A 15550-nucleotide genomic window follows, 5' to 3' on the forward strand; every position below is an offset into this window, starting at 1 on the left:
AAACAAAACAAAGAAAATAAATTTTATAGTAATCTATCATGAAATAAAAAAATAACAAAAGTCTTTTAATGTATTTATTTTAATTTTAAAAGAAAAGTTTAAAAGATATAGATCGAAAACAAAAAGAAAACCCTTAAAAAATTTGCAATATAATTAATTTTTAAAAAGCGAAAAATTATAAATAAATAATGACGTGGAAATTTGACCCGACTTGAACTCATCTTGTGTTAATCAAAAAGAAAGTTTAGTGTTAACATGAAAAGAATTGAAACATGAAAAAGCTCGCAGAAAAGTTTTGACACTTGCATGGATTTCGACACGCAACACTAACTCATGCCAAAACTAAGAAACTCACAAACTTATATATACGTAAGCTTAATTGGATATTTGATAAAATACATCTTGTCAAATTGCCTCTCTGTAATTTAATGTTTTTATAAACAAAAAAAAAAAATTAATCTCCTTCCTTCTTGTATAATAAAATACTATAAATATATTTTTATATAAATCAATAAAAATTAATTGAAAAAAAAAAAAAATTATATAATAATTTAATTGAATTCTTTAGAGATTGAAATTTATATAGCCAAGTTTTGATATCGTCATTACAAAATTTCACATCCCTTATACAATCTCAGGCACCTCTCGACTCGAGCTTTTTTTTTTTTCTACCACAAGCGAGCTTGAGCCTCATCAAGGCAGGCAAATATAAAAGAGCTTTTTATTTTGAAAAAATAATTAATGTAACATTTTCACTCAATCGTTTCATGCTTTTGAGTTAAAAAATTTATACATTTTTAAAATATTTATTCATAAATTAAATGAGAAAAAATATTTTTAATTTTAAATAATAATTATATAAATAAAAAAAAAAAGTTAATTAAATTTTTTTTGAATAGTTTTATTGATTATTAATAAATAAAAAAAATAATATATCTAAAAATCATAGGAGTAAGTAGGTTACATACAGACAAAAGTTAAAGTTCACTGGAGGGTCATTAATCGTATGTCAGTGTTTGTTTCCGACAGTCACTATTCACATGGAAAAATGTGTGAAATCTGGTGAAAAAAATACGAATAATATAATGAAAGTTTTTTAAATTAAAAGCTAAAATATCAATGATTTCAATTGAATGAATATCTGAAAAAAAAAGCTCAACAAAAAATTATTATTTCATCAATTATTTTGCTTCAATTCTAATTAAAGCTTTAGTAAATTTATTTATATACATGCAAGTATAGGATTTTTATTTTCTTTATGAAAATATAAAACTTTTATCATTTTTTTTTCACCACAAAAGATGAGTACGAGTGACACGAAGCTTTTCAAGATACCATCATCCACGTAGTTAATGTTGCAGTGACAATTTATCGTCAAGTCACGAAACCGCAATTTTCCTGGTACCCAGTGTAATATCTTCCAACCCCAACTGTAACTTTGTACGTCTCAAATAATGAAAAAAAAAAAAAATGAATAAACCTCCACAGATGTAAATGCACATAGACTCTTCTCTAAAGCCTTTTAGCATCCGCATATAAAATTCAAAACTTTTTTAAAATTTCTTTTCTTATTTTCTCCCCGATAGTTATATGTAAAGCTTTTTTTTTTTTAATTTACATTTAAGGACAAAAACATGTTAAAATATATAAAAGTTTTTTAGCATCATTTAAATCAGTAAAGAATTTCTTTGAAAAAAAAAAAAAAAAAAATGCCTCGAGTTGTTTAGACGAGACATTTTAACTTGAAACTAACGAGATCATACAGAGAAAAAAAAAAAAAATTTTGTTGGAGGCTGGTTTGTGCTTTTGACCTTGATCTAAGTTGGCTAACTTTTGGATAAAGAAAATGTCCAGACTGAAATAAAGCACGACCTTGATTTGTCTTAGATTAAAATTTTTAGAAAATAAAAAAGCTCAAAGGTTTTTATGACAACTTTTGTGTAAATAAATTAAAACTATTTGGGTTTTTTTTTTGTTTAAATATTTTCCTGTTATTTGTCTAGATATTAAATTGGTAGTTTTTTTTTTTTTGTTTATTTGATCCCTTGTCTAATGGTGAAATTTAGTGTATGCTAGTCTAGACATTAAATTCACCTATAAGGAAGAAATATGTTTATGCCCAAGAAACTTTTCCACAGGGAGCTAGAAACGTTAAAATATTTAGGTCAAATATGGGTGGGGTTAGAAACAACCACATGGTACGTGGTACAGGGAGTAAAAATATATAGGGATTAAATAGATCGACGTTTATTATTCTCCATGACCTTGGATGAGAAGAATAATGACCTGTATTTATCAAGGTAAGACAATATATTTTTTCATTATTTTAATTATAATTTTAAATATTTTTTCTAATAAATTTTAATAATAAAAAATATATATATTTTAAAAATGTATTTTCTAAAATTTGATAACTCTATTTTATTAACTGAATGATTTACCTAATATTTGTGAAAAAAAGCTTTTAAAAATTTTTTTTTTTCATCAAAAAAGTCCAGAGAAAAATCATGCAAGACAAAAAAAACGTCAGGAGCTTTTTTTTTTATATTTAAAAAATTACTGAATAAATTTTAATGCTATTTTAAATTAAACAGAGCTTTTTTTTTTTCTAAAAATAATAATAAAATTAAAATTCAATAAAATTATTATTCAATGAAATTTAATTTTATTGATTGAAATTTTATGAAATATAAAAATTGATGACATGATGAATAAAAACATCTGAGCTAAAAAAAAAAAAAGCTCAAGAATGTCGATGATAAAATTGAATTAAATATTCAAGATGAATTTGATGAGTGAGATTATTTTATCTATATCTTCCAGTGAAGATAAAATTTTTTTGCGCAAATTGGAAGACAAAGATGTGTACTTCATGTACATGGATGAGTTTATTCTAGAGATAAAAATGGAAGTTTTTTGCGGAGGAGGATGAAAAAGATCGATGGCGTCTGCTGCACAACCAGCCATATTTACAAATAAATATATATATAAAAAAGCTCACAGGATCGAAGTGTATTTTTTTACTTCATGTGAAACGTTAACTTGTACTGAGCACAAACTTCCCTGTCAATGACCTCATTGACCTTTGATCAAGCTCATCCCAATGCAAGCTCATATAAATATATTATAAATTTCCTAAAATTTTAACAACATAAAATATTATCCTGAGCTTTTTGTATTATCCTTTTTTAACCTTCTAAAATTACTGTGCTTTTTGACTCTAACGATACAAAAGCTTTCATTAAGCTTGTATTTAATATAAATATTTTTAAAACAAAAAAATTCTCAAACAATACTCCTTTTTTAATAAAAAATTTGTGAAAATAAATTTGTTATTTTTAAGGGATGAAAAAAGGTATTAAAAAATTTACATATGAATTTTTTTCTTTTGTTCTTGACTCGGTAGAAATACAGGTATAGAAAAAAAAAAAAAAAAACCAAGAAGAGGATGATGTGAAGAGGTCATTGTGAAACAGTGAGAAGTTAGATTAAAGTTTACCCCAAGGGGTTTTTTTTTCTCTCCCAACGATACAACATCAGATAGCATCGATTGACCGCTATAGAAAAGTGGCGCCACAATATAGCTACTATTTTTTTTAACCCTTCTACTCATCCACAATAAGGGTTGATAAAAAAAAAATTTATTTATTCATACAGTATTTCATAATATCTTTATGAAAATTCTATGAAAATTTTTGCAATAATTTTTTTTTCTATTAGTTTATCAAATAAAATATTATTAAATTTCATATGAGCTTGAAGCTTTATATTTGTTTGATGATTTAGCTTTTATTTGTAAATATATGTATTTATTGGTAGTGTTTAATAAGGGCGTATGTGTGGAGCTTTTATTGTTACACCATTGTTATTTGAAAAAATGTAGCAGCAAAATCGATTTTACTAAAACGCACGAGTTGTGAACTTTGTGCTGTTGTGCGCCATTGCATGTACACATATCAACTTACACATTTGTAATTTTAACACATAAAATTATTGTATAGGTATATATTATTTGGGTAATATACAATATCGATCAACCAGAATAAGCTTTTGTGTCATATTGAATAGTAAAACAATATGTAAATTGATGAAAAAAAATACGAAATTTCATTAAAAATTAGGTCAAGTAAATGGAATTTTAATAATAATTAATTAAAGCATTTAATGACAATTAATTAATTAATTATAAACAAAATTAAATAATTAAAATGGCAAATTATTTAATTTCAATAAATCGACAATAAATTTTAATTATTTTTAATTATTTTTATATAATAAAAATAAATTAATTTTTAATTAAAAAAATAATTTAATTGTGTTGTATTGATTGAGCTTTTAAATTTAAATTTTTTTTCAATTTATCGGTAAGATAGAAATTACGTATTACCAATTTTATAGATTTAATTAAAAAAGTAAATAAATAAGAATAATTTAATGAAATTTGTTTAGCTTTTAATTGATAACTAATTAATTATAAAAATTAAATTTAATTATATTTTTATATAAGAGTGTCAATGAAATGTCAATTTTTTTTTTGTTATTTTTTGTCCTTGTTATGGATCGATTAAAAAAGTAAATAAATAATAATTTACAGACATTAAATTTGATAACATTTGTCTTGTTTTTAAATTTGATATATAATGAATATTAAATGAATATATAAAAAAATAAAATTAAAAAATGATAAGTAGTTGATTATAGAAGTGTTATTGTTATGAAAAAAAATTGAACTTTGACTCACCAAATCGATGAAGTGACATGGAAACAGCTGAAACGCTTCTCCCATACTGTTTCATGAATTCCTTCGTTTTATTTGGTTCATTTCCAGTGCATTTCTAAATTCAAAACAACATCTGCGATTCATCTGGCCTCTTCAGGTGAGCTGATAAACTAAAACTGACATATTGTTTACAAATTCCAAACGCACGTTTATTTATTTAAAAATAAATAATATTGTTACTTCAACAATGGCTGATAGTAAGGGTTTATCAAAAACATCAAAAAGAAGATGTCAAAATGTCAGTGACAATGAGGATGGATCTGCAACACCTTTAAGAAAAAGTACTCGAGGTAAAATTAATGTTTAACCTGTTAAAGCATCATCAAAATATCAACAATTAAAATTTTTCATTCTTGTTTATTAGCTAATAAATAAACAATTAAATTTGCAATTTTTTAATTTAATAATTTTAGCTATTTAATGTGATTTTTGTTTGTTAATTTAGCTACAAGATCAAGGAGTGTTACCAATGACAATGAGACATCTCCAACATCTGAAGAATCAACTGGTAATTATTTAATGATTTTTATAAATATTGTTATTTTATAATTATTTGTATTTATTTATTTAAATTTGTTTATGTAGGTTGGAAGAGACGATTGAGAAGAACAAAAAGTTCAAATGATAATTCATCAACAAGTCCATGTAATTATAATTTTTATTAAAAATATAAATAAATTGAATAAAAATTAATTTTTTAACTTTTATTTTAGCAAAAAATTTTAAAAGAGATACCAAGGTTAATAATGAAGATAGTGATGATGAAGCAAATTTTAATTTGAGTCCATTAAAAGAAGAACTTGAAAATGAACTTAAAAATATTGAAGAAGATACACAAAAAGCTTCTGAATTATTTCTTGATGAAGAAGATGTTAGTGGAAATAAAATATATGGTTTTCAAACACCATCAAAAAAAAATGCAATGATACAAAAAGCATTATTATCAAGAACACCAACAACAACAACAACTAAAATTGATCCAAAAATTACAAAAATTGCTTGTGTATTAACTGAAAAAATAAATATACCACCAACAACACCAAAATCAAGTAAAAAAAAATTACCAAAAATATTAGAGGCGTCTAAAACTCCAGTACGATCAACAAGATCAAGTCATCCACAAATTCATTTTGCAAGTGATTCAGATGAAAGTATATCTGAAGACAGTGAATTTATTCCAACTGATGAAGATGATGATGACGATGACGATGATGGTGATGGTGATATTAAAAGTGAAGAAGAAAAAGATCATTCAAATGATGATGAACCAGATGAAAATAGTAGTCCAAAAAGAAAACTTTTGAAAAATCAATTGGTACCAATAACACCTTGTAGACGAGGAAGATCAAGAAACAAAATTATTTATAATGAATATGTAAGTATTTATTCTACCAATAATTTATTTAATGCTGATTGTTTTTTTTAATTTTTTTATGTATTTTCAGCATATGAAAACAGATGATTATTTTGCATCACAATCTGAGCGAGCAGTTACATCAGATAATACCTTAAATCGTTTAAAAAATCCACGTCTTGATGAAGATAAATTAAAGGAATTATTAATTAATAAAGATCATATATCAAAAGAACACAAAGATGGTATTTGTGAACTTGCAAATAATTGTAAATCACACTTTAAAATGTGGCATTATATTATGGAAGAAGGTTACAGTCTTCTTCTTCATGGTCTTGGTTCAAAAAGAAATATTATTCATGAATTTCATGATGTAATGTTATCTGATCATCCAACATTTGTTGTTAATGGATTTTTTCCAAGTTTAACAATCAAAGAAATACTTGATGGTATTATAAATGATGTACTTGAAATTGATTGTCCAGCAAATCAAAATGATTGTTTTAATTTAATTGATAAAACAATGAGAGATAATCCAGATGATAAATTATATTTATTAATTCATAATATTGATGGTGTTATGTTGAGATCAAATAAAGCACAAGATGTATTATCACGTCTTGCTGCTATTCCAAATATTAAATTAATAGCATCAGTTGATCATATTAATGCACCATTACTTTGGGATAATGTTAAAAAATCAAGATATAATTTTTATTGGTGGGATGCAACGACATTTGTACCATATGAAGCTGAAACAATGTATGAAAGTTCATTACTTGTACAACAAAATGGTGCACTTGCTTTATCATCACTTCATAATGTATTTGCATCATTAACTAAAAATGCTAAAGCAATTTATACAATATTAGTTAAATATCAAATTGAAAATGGTAAAGGTAATCATTATTCTGGTATGGCTTTTAAAGATTTATATCTTGGTGCTAGAGAAAATTTTTATGTTAATTCTGATGGTGCATTGAGAGCACAGCTGACTGAATTTATTGATCATAAACTTGTTAAAACTAAAAGAAGTGCTGATCGTGGTGAGTATCTCATTATTCCAATAAGTAATGTAATTTTAAGTAAATTTTTAGAAGATCATGAAACTACATGAATCTTTTTGTTTTTTTTTTCAATTAATTATTTCATTTTTTTATTTTTTTTTTTGGTTGTTCATTCATTTATTTAATCAATATTTTTCATTAATTATTTTTGTATTTTTGTATAACTTGTAATAAGTGCTAGTAAATAAAAAGAGTTGATACATTTTCTTAAACTTTGTGTTGTTTATTTGTTGTTATTTTACAATTTAGTTTAATTATTATTTTTTTTTTTGAATAACATTTACCTGGAGTCTACTGGTTTATCGTCAACTGAACTCTACGTATATTGATTTTGTGTGTTTTATTTTCGTAGAAAAGTCAACTTGATTCTGTTATCACCGAGTGATGATAACCCAGTAAGCTTTAACTCACTGTAATTTGAAAAAAAAAATTCACCAGCTAATTATTTAAGCCTTTCAATTTTCTTATAAACTAATTAATTAATAATTAGAAAATTATTTTTAATTATTGTTCGAAATTATGTAAAGAATAATGTTAAAAATTATTTAATTTATTTCGAAATGTACTTTAATTTTTGGCTGAGTTATTCGATTAATTATTAATTATTTTTTAATTAAATTTAATTTTTAAGTAAGTAATAAATTTAAATTATTCATCTGTCATTGGTTAACTCTTTTTGTTTTCTTTTTTTTCTTAACGGTAGCGCTATCTGTGACAACCTGTCTCTCTCTATTTCGTGATCACAAAAGCCATGTTGTTATCAGTTCATCAGTTGTCAACATCAGTCAACATATTTTTTAACATTTATTATTAATCATTAATCGAGTAATTAGTAATTACAATAATGTTATCACAAATTGTTGTCGACAAATGTTGATATCTCAACAATAAAATTTAATTCGTCACAAATAAATTTATAAATAGTCCAGTGCAAAATACACCTTGAATAATTTCATTAAAATTTTATATTTTCTTTAATTTTTCCAAACGTGAGATCTGACATTTTGCAGTATATATTTATAAATCAATTTATTGAATAAATAAATTTTTACGACAGCTGCATTTTATTATTATTCACGTGATTATTTAGATCGGGGACGATCGATTTTGTAGCACAAGAATGTTAAAAAAAAAAAATAAAAAACAATGTCAGGTATACCTATACTATTTCCTTGTTTAATAATATAAATAACAATTTTAATAAACAATTGTATACACTATCTTTTAGTCCACAAAATAATAAAATTAATTAATATTTTTTCATTGCAGCAAGTGTTTTTGTTTAATTACAAAAAAAAAAAACCAACAAAAGAGGAAAAAAAAAAAGAGTCATTGGCCGAAAGAATTGTAAAGAATAGAGTATAAAATATTGCGTGTCATTGAATGCAAGAAGGATGAGGTAAACGCGTGTGTCATCAAAAAAAAAAATGAATCAAGATTAATAAAGAAAAAAAAAAATAAATTAGAGAGGAGAGCAGGAAAAAGGATTGGAGGGAGAGACGACCCAACAGGTTATTCAACACGATGAAATCTCTCAGTTGTATGGTACAATAATTCCACATGAAGACCTAGACCTTGAACCAGTAAACAACGATGATACATCACATCAACATGTTCAGTTAGTTGCCATAAAATAACAAGTCACTTAATATATTTATTGTGTTTATATTTGACAAAGTGACTAAAAGTAATTAACGATAGAAATTTTGTGTTTTTATTTTGTCAATTGGTAGTTTGTCATTATGCGACAATGTTCATCATCATGGCTCATGTTGTTAATTTTTTTATTGGTAACACCATGTCAACAGTGGCCAACAATCAATTTGTGGTCTTCATTATCAACTAAATATCAACATAATAGTTTATCAAACATGAAAGATTCACGAGGTGAGTTAATTATTTATCTATTTTTTTTTTTTTCAATCAAATTATATTGTTTTAAAAAATAATGGAAAATTTTCTAAAGAGCAATTCAATGACATTAATAATTGGTAATTTAAATTTTTAATTATCTCAATCTCCAAATTTTCCATCAAACAAATGAAATGATAAAAAAAAAAAAAAATCCAATTTTAAATGTCTCAAGTTTTTTGTCAATAAATTAAAATGGAATTTTTTTTTTTTCTGAAATGAAGTTTGTTTACCGTATGAAAATTAAAAAATAAAAGTTTAATTATTTGGAGTTTAACAATAAATAATAGAACAATTTAATAATGATAATTTAATGAAAAAAAAAAAAAAGGTGGAGCTGTAAATATTGGTTGATAAACGTGGTCATTAAAATTATCATTTAATTGTTGATAATGAATAAACCTCTCCCCAGGGTGTTGTCCATTATGAATTTTGATATTATTCAACAAACCCTGATAAATCATGGATTTTATTTAAATCTCGTTTACAATATATTCATCAATATGGATATTAACAAACAAGCCTTAATTCAATAATCCAAGCACGAATTTTAAAACCATCAAAACGTGTATATTCATATCACACATGTTGCTCTTTTTAAAATTTCATTTTACATTTTTTTTTTCTACATTTTTTAATGAGTTATTTAATCACCACAATGTGCCACAATTAATTTAAATTAGCCACATTTTTTTTCAACATTTTATTATTATTTAAAAATATTTTAAACAAAAAAGAAAATAGCTTTTTTTTTCCATTTCTTTTCTTTTGGTATATTTCGTTAATTCATTGTGTGTAATTTTTTTTTGTGGATAATAATTCAATTCAACAAAACATGTAAAATAAAAATTGAAAAAAGAAAATTATGCTACACTTTTGTCATTAGTTAATTTGTTTTTTTTTTTTACCACTCTCTTTGTTGTGGTAAAATTGATAAAAAATATTTTTAAAAATATTATTTCTATATTCCTTTTTATATAGAGAAATATTTTTAGTTTAATTTTTTTTTTGGCATAACGAGGTATCAATGATTAAGTGATTTATTGATACAAATATTGTTGAATTTTTTTTTGTTCTATATCGACTGGTTTATTGGGTATAGTCTCTCCCCTGTTTCAGCGTTTCGATTTATTTGACAGATGAGGGGTGTAGAGGCTAATACCACTCTCAAAAAAGAATCAATCATTTTTTTTATTTATTTTTTAATTTAAACTAGATTTAGTGTCAATGAAATTTAAAAATTTTAAAATTCCAATCTAATAAAAACCTTATGAATATTAAAAATTTACATTGTCGTAAAATATAATGAAATTTATTGGTAAAATTTTTTTCTTTTTTTAATATTAAATTAAAAAATTTTAAGTTTATTATTTATTGATTTGATTTATTTATTTTTTTATTTGTTTTTATTTTTTAGTGCTTAATTTTTTTCCTGTACCAGTTGAAGAGGAGTGTCTATCTGAAGATAAACGTCGACGTGGTACATGTATGAATACCTACGCTTGTAGAATTAATCATGGAAAATCACATGGACCTTGTGCACTTGGTTTTGGTGTTTGTTGTGTATGTAAGTAATAAACTGATAAAAAATTTTTTAAATTTTATAATATTAAAATGAAAATGAAATAAAAAAGTTTGTAGAAAAAATATGATATATTAATTTCTCTTGTCTAGTTTTCTTTTTTAGTTTTTCTTTAATATATTCTTTCCACGTTTTAGCCCAAGGGAAATATAGATATATTTTTTTTTTTTTATTACACGCTGGTTAAGCACATGTTCTATATTTTATCAATTTAATTTTCAACTTAAAAATTATGTATTCAGTAAAATATATAAATTCTTATTGACTTTTGCTTCTATTTTTTTTTTCATTTTCATTTTGTTAAATATAAAAGATATTATGTTAATAAAAATTTATAAATTTATTTTTATATTAATATTTGTAGTTTTAATAAATTATAAATAATAGCTATTGTTAATAACAAAATATTTTTTTTTTTAGCAAAATAAAAAATGTTTAAATTGAATTTTAAAAATAAAAATGAGAAAAATTGAATCTTCAATAATTTTTAAACAAGTTTTGTTTTAAAAAACAAATAAAAATATTAATTTTATACATTTTATAATGAAAATTTAATAAAACAAAACATAATTTAGTATTACGACCTCAAAAAAAGGAAAAAAAAAATTTGTTATCTCAAAACAAGTTTCGAATCATTTGCGGTATTGACCGGCATTCGGATACAGTTACACGATTGCTAACTATATAAAGGTTAACTCTTTGCGTTCCACATAAAAAAATAGCCTCATGATTGAACCCAACTGTGTTATTTTAAATTAATTATATTTTCCAATAAATTATTAAATACTAAAATGTAAATTTCGAAATTTTGTTAGCAAGTAAAAATCATCAGGTACATAAATATGTCATTAACAAGCAACAATAACAATTAACAAGCAACAATAGAAAATTAACAAATAACAATAAAAATTAACAAATTTAAATTAAATTTTAGTTTAAATAAATACATCTTTATGATTAAAGTGACGTTGTATGAATATCAAATTTATTACACAAGGGATTTTGGAGATTTAAACAATGAAATTTTATATATAACGGTGTTTCTCTTTCAATCTTTCTCTTTATACATAAAGTATAGTAAACCAAAGAATTTAAATTACCCAGTTTGTATATTAAGCTTACTCAAATACATATATACTCTTTGAATATTTAAATATAATATTTATAACTTAACTAAAATATAAACTTGAATAATGTAAATTTTCTTCAATTATTACTACACAAATAATATTTTAATTATTATTTATTTTTCAATTTATAATAAATAAATATATTTTTAATATTGTTTATTATTTGTCTATTTACAATTTTTATTTTTCATCTTTATTCCACAACTTACCGTTTAATTTTACAACCGGTTTGTCTTTTTTCATTTCCTTTTCCGTTTTTTTTAAATTATTTTTTATTTCAAAAATGTGTAGTATTATGTGTCCATTTTATTTGACCAGAAAAAAAAAAAACCTCAAAGTGATTCCCAGTTTGGTACTTCAATGTCAACGTTGATATATATATTTTTTTTTTTTTTCGTCTTCAAATAGCTCAATTTTAAGTAGCAACTAGAGGCCTAGTAAAACCATTTTCATTTATTATTTTTTTTTTATTTTTATCACTCACCTTTCAACGACTAAAAAATATATGTATATCTATAAAACACAAGATGAATAAAAACCAAAAAAAGAAGATGAATAAAAATGAAAAAAAACTTTAGCAAACTCCCCAATGATCGTGAATATTTCAACGAGTAGTTTTGTAAGTTTAGTTGGGTCGTGTATTTTTGTCTTTTTTTATAATAATAATTTTTTTTTTTTGCTCGATATAAGTTGTAGAGGGGTTGAAATTGGTGCTCAAGGCTGAAATTACATGAAAACCAAGCAAGAAAAAGTGAGCCATGAATAGAAGTAAGAAAAAGCTCGAAAAAAAAAAAAAAAACAGATAGAAAGCGAAAGAGTGGTTTAACCACCGGGGAATTCCCTTTGGAATGCATGAATACACGCAAGTTTATTTTTATATTTTTTTTATTTTTTACTTACAAAACTCTTTTTCCAATCTCCAAATTGCATGCTGTCCAGATAGATACCCAATTTAAACTGAGGAAATAACACCATCAAAGCAATGCACTTTTTCTCTTTCCATTTCTATTTTTTTTTTTTTTGCTTCATTTTTAATTTTTTTTTTTTCTGGCTCGTGCAGTTTTAGCAATTTTACTTTTTTTATTTTTATACCAGCTGGTTTTTTTTTTTTTATCCTTTTTTTTTCGTTTGGTGCATATTAGAAATTTTTTTTCCACTCGGTGTAGAGCTATTTGGTATTCGAGCTGATAAAATTTTTAGCATATGTTGCTATATGAATTATTGGAAAGCAATTTATATATGAACGAAGGGTTAAAATATATATGATATAACACAAATTTACTTGTTTCATTTAAAAAATTACATCAAGTCATTGTGAAATCACGTGAGGTCAAATGAAAATAATTGCATTAATTTTAATTAATTTTTCTTTTGTAAATTGTTAAATTAATCTAAAACAATTTAAAGTTTACAATTTATTCTGTTGATTATATAATTCATTAAAAGACTTAAAATATATTTTAAAAATTGTAAATATCTTTTAGTTTTTAATATATTTTATTTATGTTTTTTCATAGTCACGACAAGTTGTGGTGGTGAAGTTGGTAGTAACTTGACATACGTTACGAATCCGGATTTTCCAAATCTCATCGATCAACCCATGAATTGTTCAGTTGTGGTAAAAAAGATTGAGCCCCAAGTCAGCCAACTGAGGATTGATTTTTTGCATTTTAATATCGTAAGAATTTTTTAATATTTATTTTATTTACAAAATATGTTATTTGATAATCTAGCCAACTTTTACCAGATTAAAATGATAAATTATATAAAAAAATAAACAGGGTCAGCCAAATAGAAAGACAGGTGTTTGTGATGAGGACATGTTGGAGATAACAAGTGGTGATAGAACATTTCAATTATGTGGTTGGAACAGTGGACAACACAGTAAGCATAAAAAAAAAATTTTATTACTTAAAAAATGTTGTACAACTTGACTGTAAACAATTGTGTTAATTAATTTTTCTACAAATGATTTTTAAAATTTAGTTTACCTTGATGTTGCTGATGGTCCAGTGACATTAGATTTTATATTACCAAGTACATTACAATCAAGAATGTGGGAAATGTCAATTGTACAATTACCATTTGAACAACGTGCACCAGCTGGTTGTCTTCAGTATTTTGATTCAACACGTGGGCTATTAAAAACATTAAATTTTTTACCAAATGGTAGATATCTTGCAAATCAAGATTATTTATTATGTGTTAGACAAGAAAAAGGTATGTGTAGCATTGCATATACACCATGTACAAATGATTCATTTCGTATTGGTCCAATGAGATACAGTGTTAATCAAACAATTGATATGAATGATGCTGAAAGTTCTGGTACTGGTAATAATGATCCAACAACATCAATAAGACGTTGCAATGATCGTGTATTAATACCATGTGACTTTGAAGAATTTATTACGGTATGAAAAAAAAAAAACATCTATGTATTCAATGCATGTATGCTGATTTTTATTTTGTGTAAATCCAAGCGACATTCATATCTCTTTGCAAAGTCCAGTTTATAAATTATTTATAAAATTGATTCAATTTATATTCCTCCCTTACTTTACCAATGTCAAACTATTGTTTTTATTTTTTTTTTTTTTCATTTGTCTTTGTTGTAAACACGTACAACAATCAACAATATTTACTACCCCTTTTTTTTTTACAATTATTATAATTTTATTTTTCATAAATATTCAAATCGATAAAGAAAAAAAAAAACTGCAACAAAGTTCATGGATTTAAAATGCTAATCACGTGACTACTAGTAATTTTTATTTTTTTTTTTGATAAATTATTACAACTCTCTTGGGTTTTATAAAATTTCTTTTTTTTTTCGCGTGCTAAAAATTATCGTTGAATTCTCAGTAAATTTTATCCATTTACCCTATTTTTCATGTCAATCATTATTTAAATGTTAAATTACATAATTGTTTACTCAATTTTGTAACTGATTTTTAATTTTTTTTTCTCATAATTTAAATAATAATAATTATTTTAAAAAATTTAATATGAAAAAATATTTTGAATTGCTTTGAAATTCAAAGCTTTTATGAATAATTAAATTTTCAAGTAATAATATTATGATAAACCAGATTTTGCCTCAAGTAATTTGAATGTTGTTTTTTAAATTTATTTATAATAAAATATAATTTAATTTAAAAAGAAAATAATATTTATTCTTGGCTATTTTTAAATAAATAATAATTGAATAATATTTATTTAATGATAATATTATTTTTGCATATTAGCCGGGTAATGATGGTGCTGGTATTTGTGATCTTGAGCACTGTGGAAATTCTCTTTGTGGACAAAATGAATTTGATGCTGAGGGTAATTGTCGTGTTGAAACATCAGCAACTCCATTTCACATTAGAGTTGCATTTGGATCTGGTAATGAAGATTCAACATCACCAGAAAATAAAGCAGGCATGTGTTTGACATATGAACAATTACCTTGTTCTTAAATTTATGCAACATGTTAATTTATATAAAATATATATAACTAGTCTGTATTTTATTATTTATTTAATAAAATTATTATTTATTTTTTATTATTATTTGTATTTATTAAAAACTTTTATTTATAAATCAAATGAAATATATTTGATATGAGTTTGATACTTCCTTGTTTGGCGTGTTTATCCCCTTGCTGTATCCCTCAAAGCTCATGTTGTTGTTTCCTCTTTTTTTTTTCTTTTTTCTTTTCTTGTTTCCATTATCCATGTA

The 15550-nt window shown here is 24.0% G+C and overlaps 2 protein-coding genes across 3 annotated transcripts; both read left to right on the forward strand.

Annotated features, from left to right (window-relative positions):
• Window positions 1-4848: 4848 nt before the first annotated feature.
• On the forward strand, window positions 4849-7275 carry LOC122849814 (origin recognition complex subunit 2). Its single transcript, XM_044148637.1, has 5 exons — window positions 4849-5070; window positions 5226-5288; window positions 5366-5425; window positions 5494-6155; window positions 6226-7275. Exons 1-5 carry the CDS (start codon window positions 4968-4970, stop codon window positions 7249-7251), a joined length of 1914 nt encoding a protein of 637 aa, XP_044004572.1. The 5' UTR covers window positions 4849-4967; the 3' UTR covers window positions 7252-7275.
• Window positions 7276-8526: 1251 nt separating this feature from the next.
• Window positions 8527-15319, forward strand: LOC122849815. Of its 2 annotated transcripts, none has more exons than XM_044148639.1 (7): window positions 8527-8819; window positions 8935-9088; window positions 10530-10679; window positions 13342-13502; window positions 13606-13708; window positions 13811-14238; window positions 15073-15319. In XM_044148639.1, the coding sequence occupies exons 2-7, from the start codon at window positions 8944-8946 to the stop codon at window positions 15286-15288; spliced, it is 1203 nt and encodes a 400-aa protein (XP_044004574.1). In that variant the 5' UTR covers window positions 8527-8819; window positions 8935-8943; the 3' UTR covers window positions 15289-15319. The 2 variants fall into 2 exon arrangements, with proteins under 2 accessions (XP_044004574.1, XP_044004573.1); XM_044148638.1 differs by having other exon boundaries at window positions 8540-8600; window positions 8668-9088.
• Window positions 15320-15550: the final 231 nt, after the last annotated feature.

The sequence above is a fragment of the Aphidius gifuensis genome, linkage group LG2 (assembly GCF_014905175.1).
Source record: "Aphidius gifuensis isolate YNYX2018 linkage group LG2, ASM1490517v1, whole genome shotgun sequence".
In the NCBI taxonomy this organism is placed as follows: domain Eukaryota; kingdom Metazoa; phylum Arthropoda; class Insecta; order Hymenoptera; family Braconidae; genus Aphidius; species Aphidius gifuensis.

Excerpts from the sequence above, each read along its gene's own strand:
- LOC122849814 (XM_044148637.1), top strand. The coding sequence starts at position 4,968 with ATGGCTGATAGTAAGGGTTTATCAAAAACATCAAAAAGAAGATGTCAA. Across the intron at positions 5,071-5,225 it reads TTTAAGAAAAAGTACTCGAG|CTACAAGATCAAGGAGTGTT; the intron begins GTAAAATTAATG and ends TTGTTAATTTAG. Across the intron at positions 5,289-5,365 it reads AACATCTGAAGAATCAACTG|GTTGGAAGAGACGATTGAGA; the intron begins GTAATTATTTAA and ends TTGTTTATGTAG.
- LOC122849815 (XM_044148639.1), top strand. The coding sequence starts at position 8,944 with ATGCGACAATGTTCATCATCATGGCTCATGTTGTTAATTTTTTTATTG. Across the intron at positions 13,709-13,810 it reads TTGGAACAGTGGACAACACA|TTTACCTTGATGTTGCTGAT; the intron begins GTAAGCATAAAA and ends TTTAAAATTTAG. Across the intron at positions 14,239-15,072 it reads ACTTTGAAGAATTTATTACG|CCGGGTAATGATGGTGCTGG; the intron begins GTATGAAAAAAA and ends TTTGCATATTAG.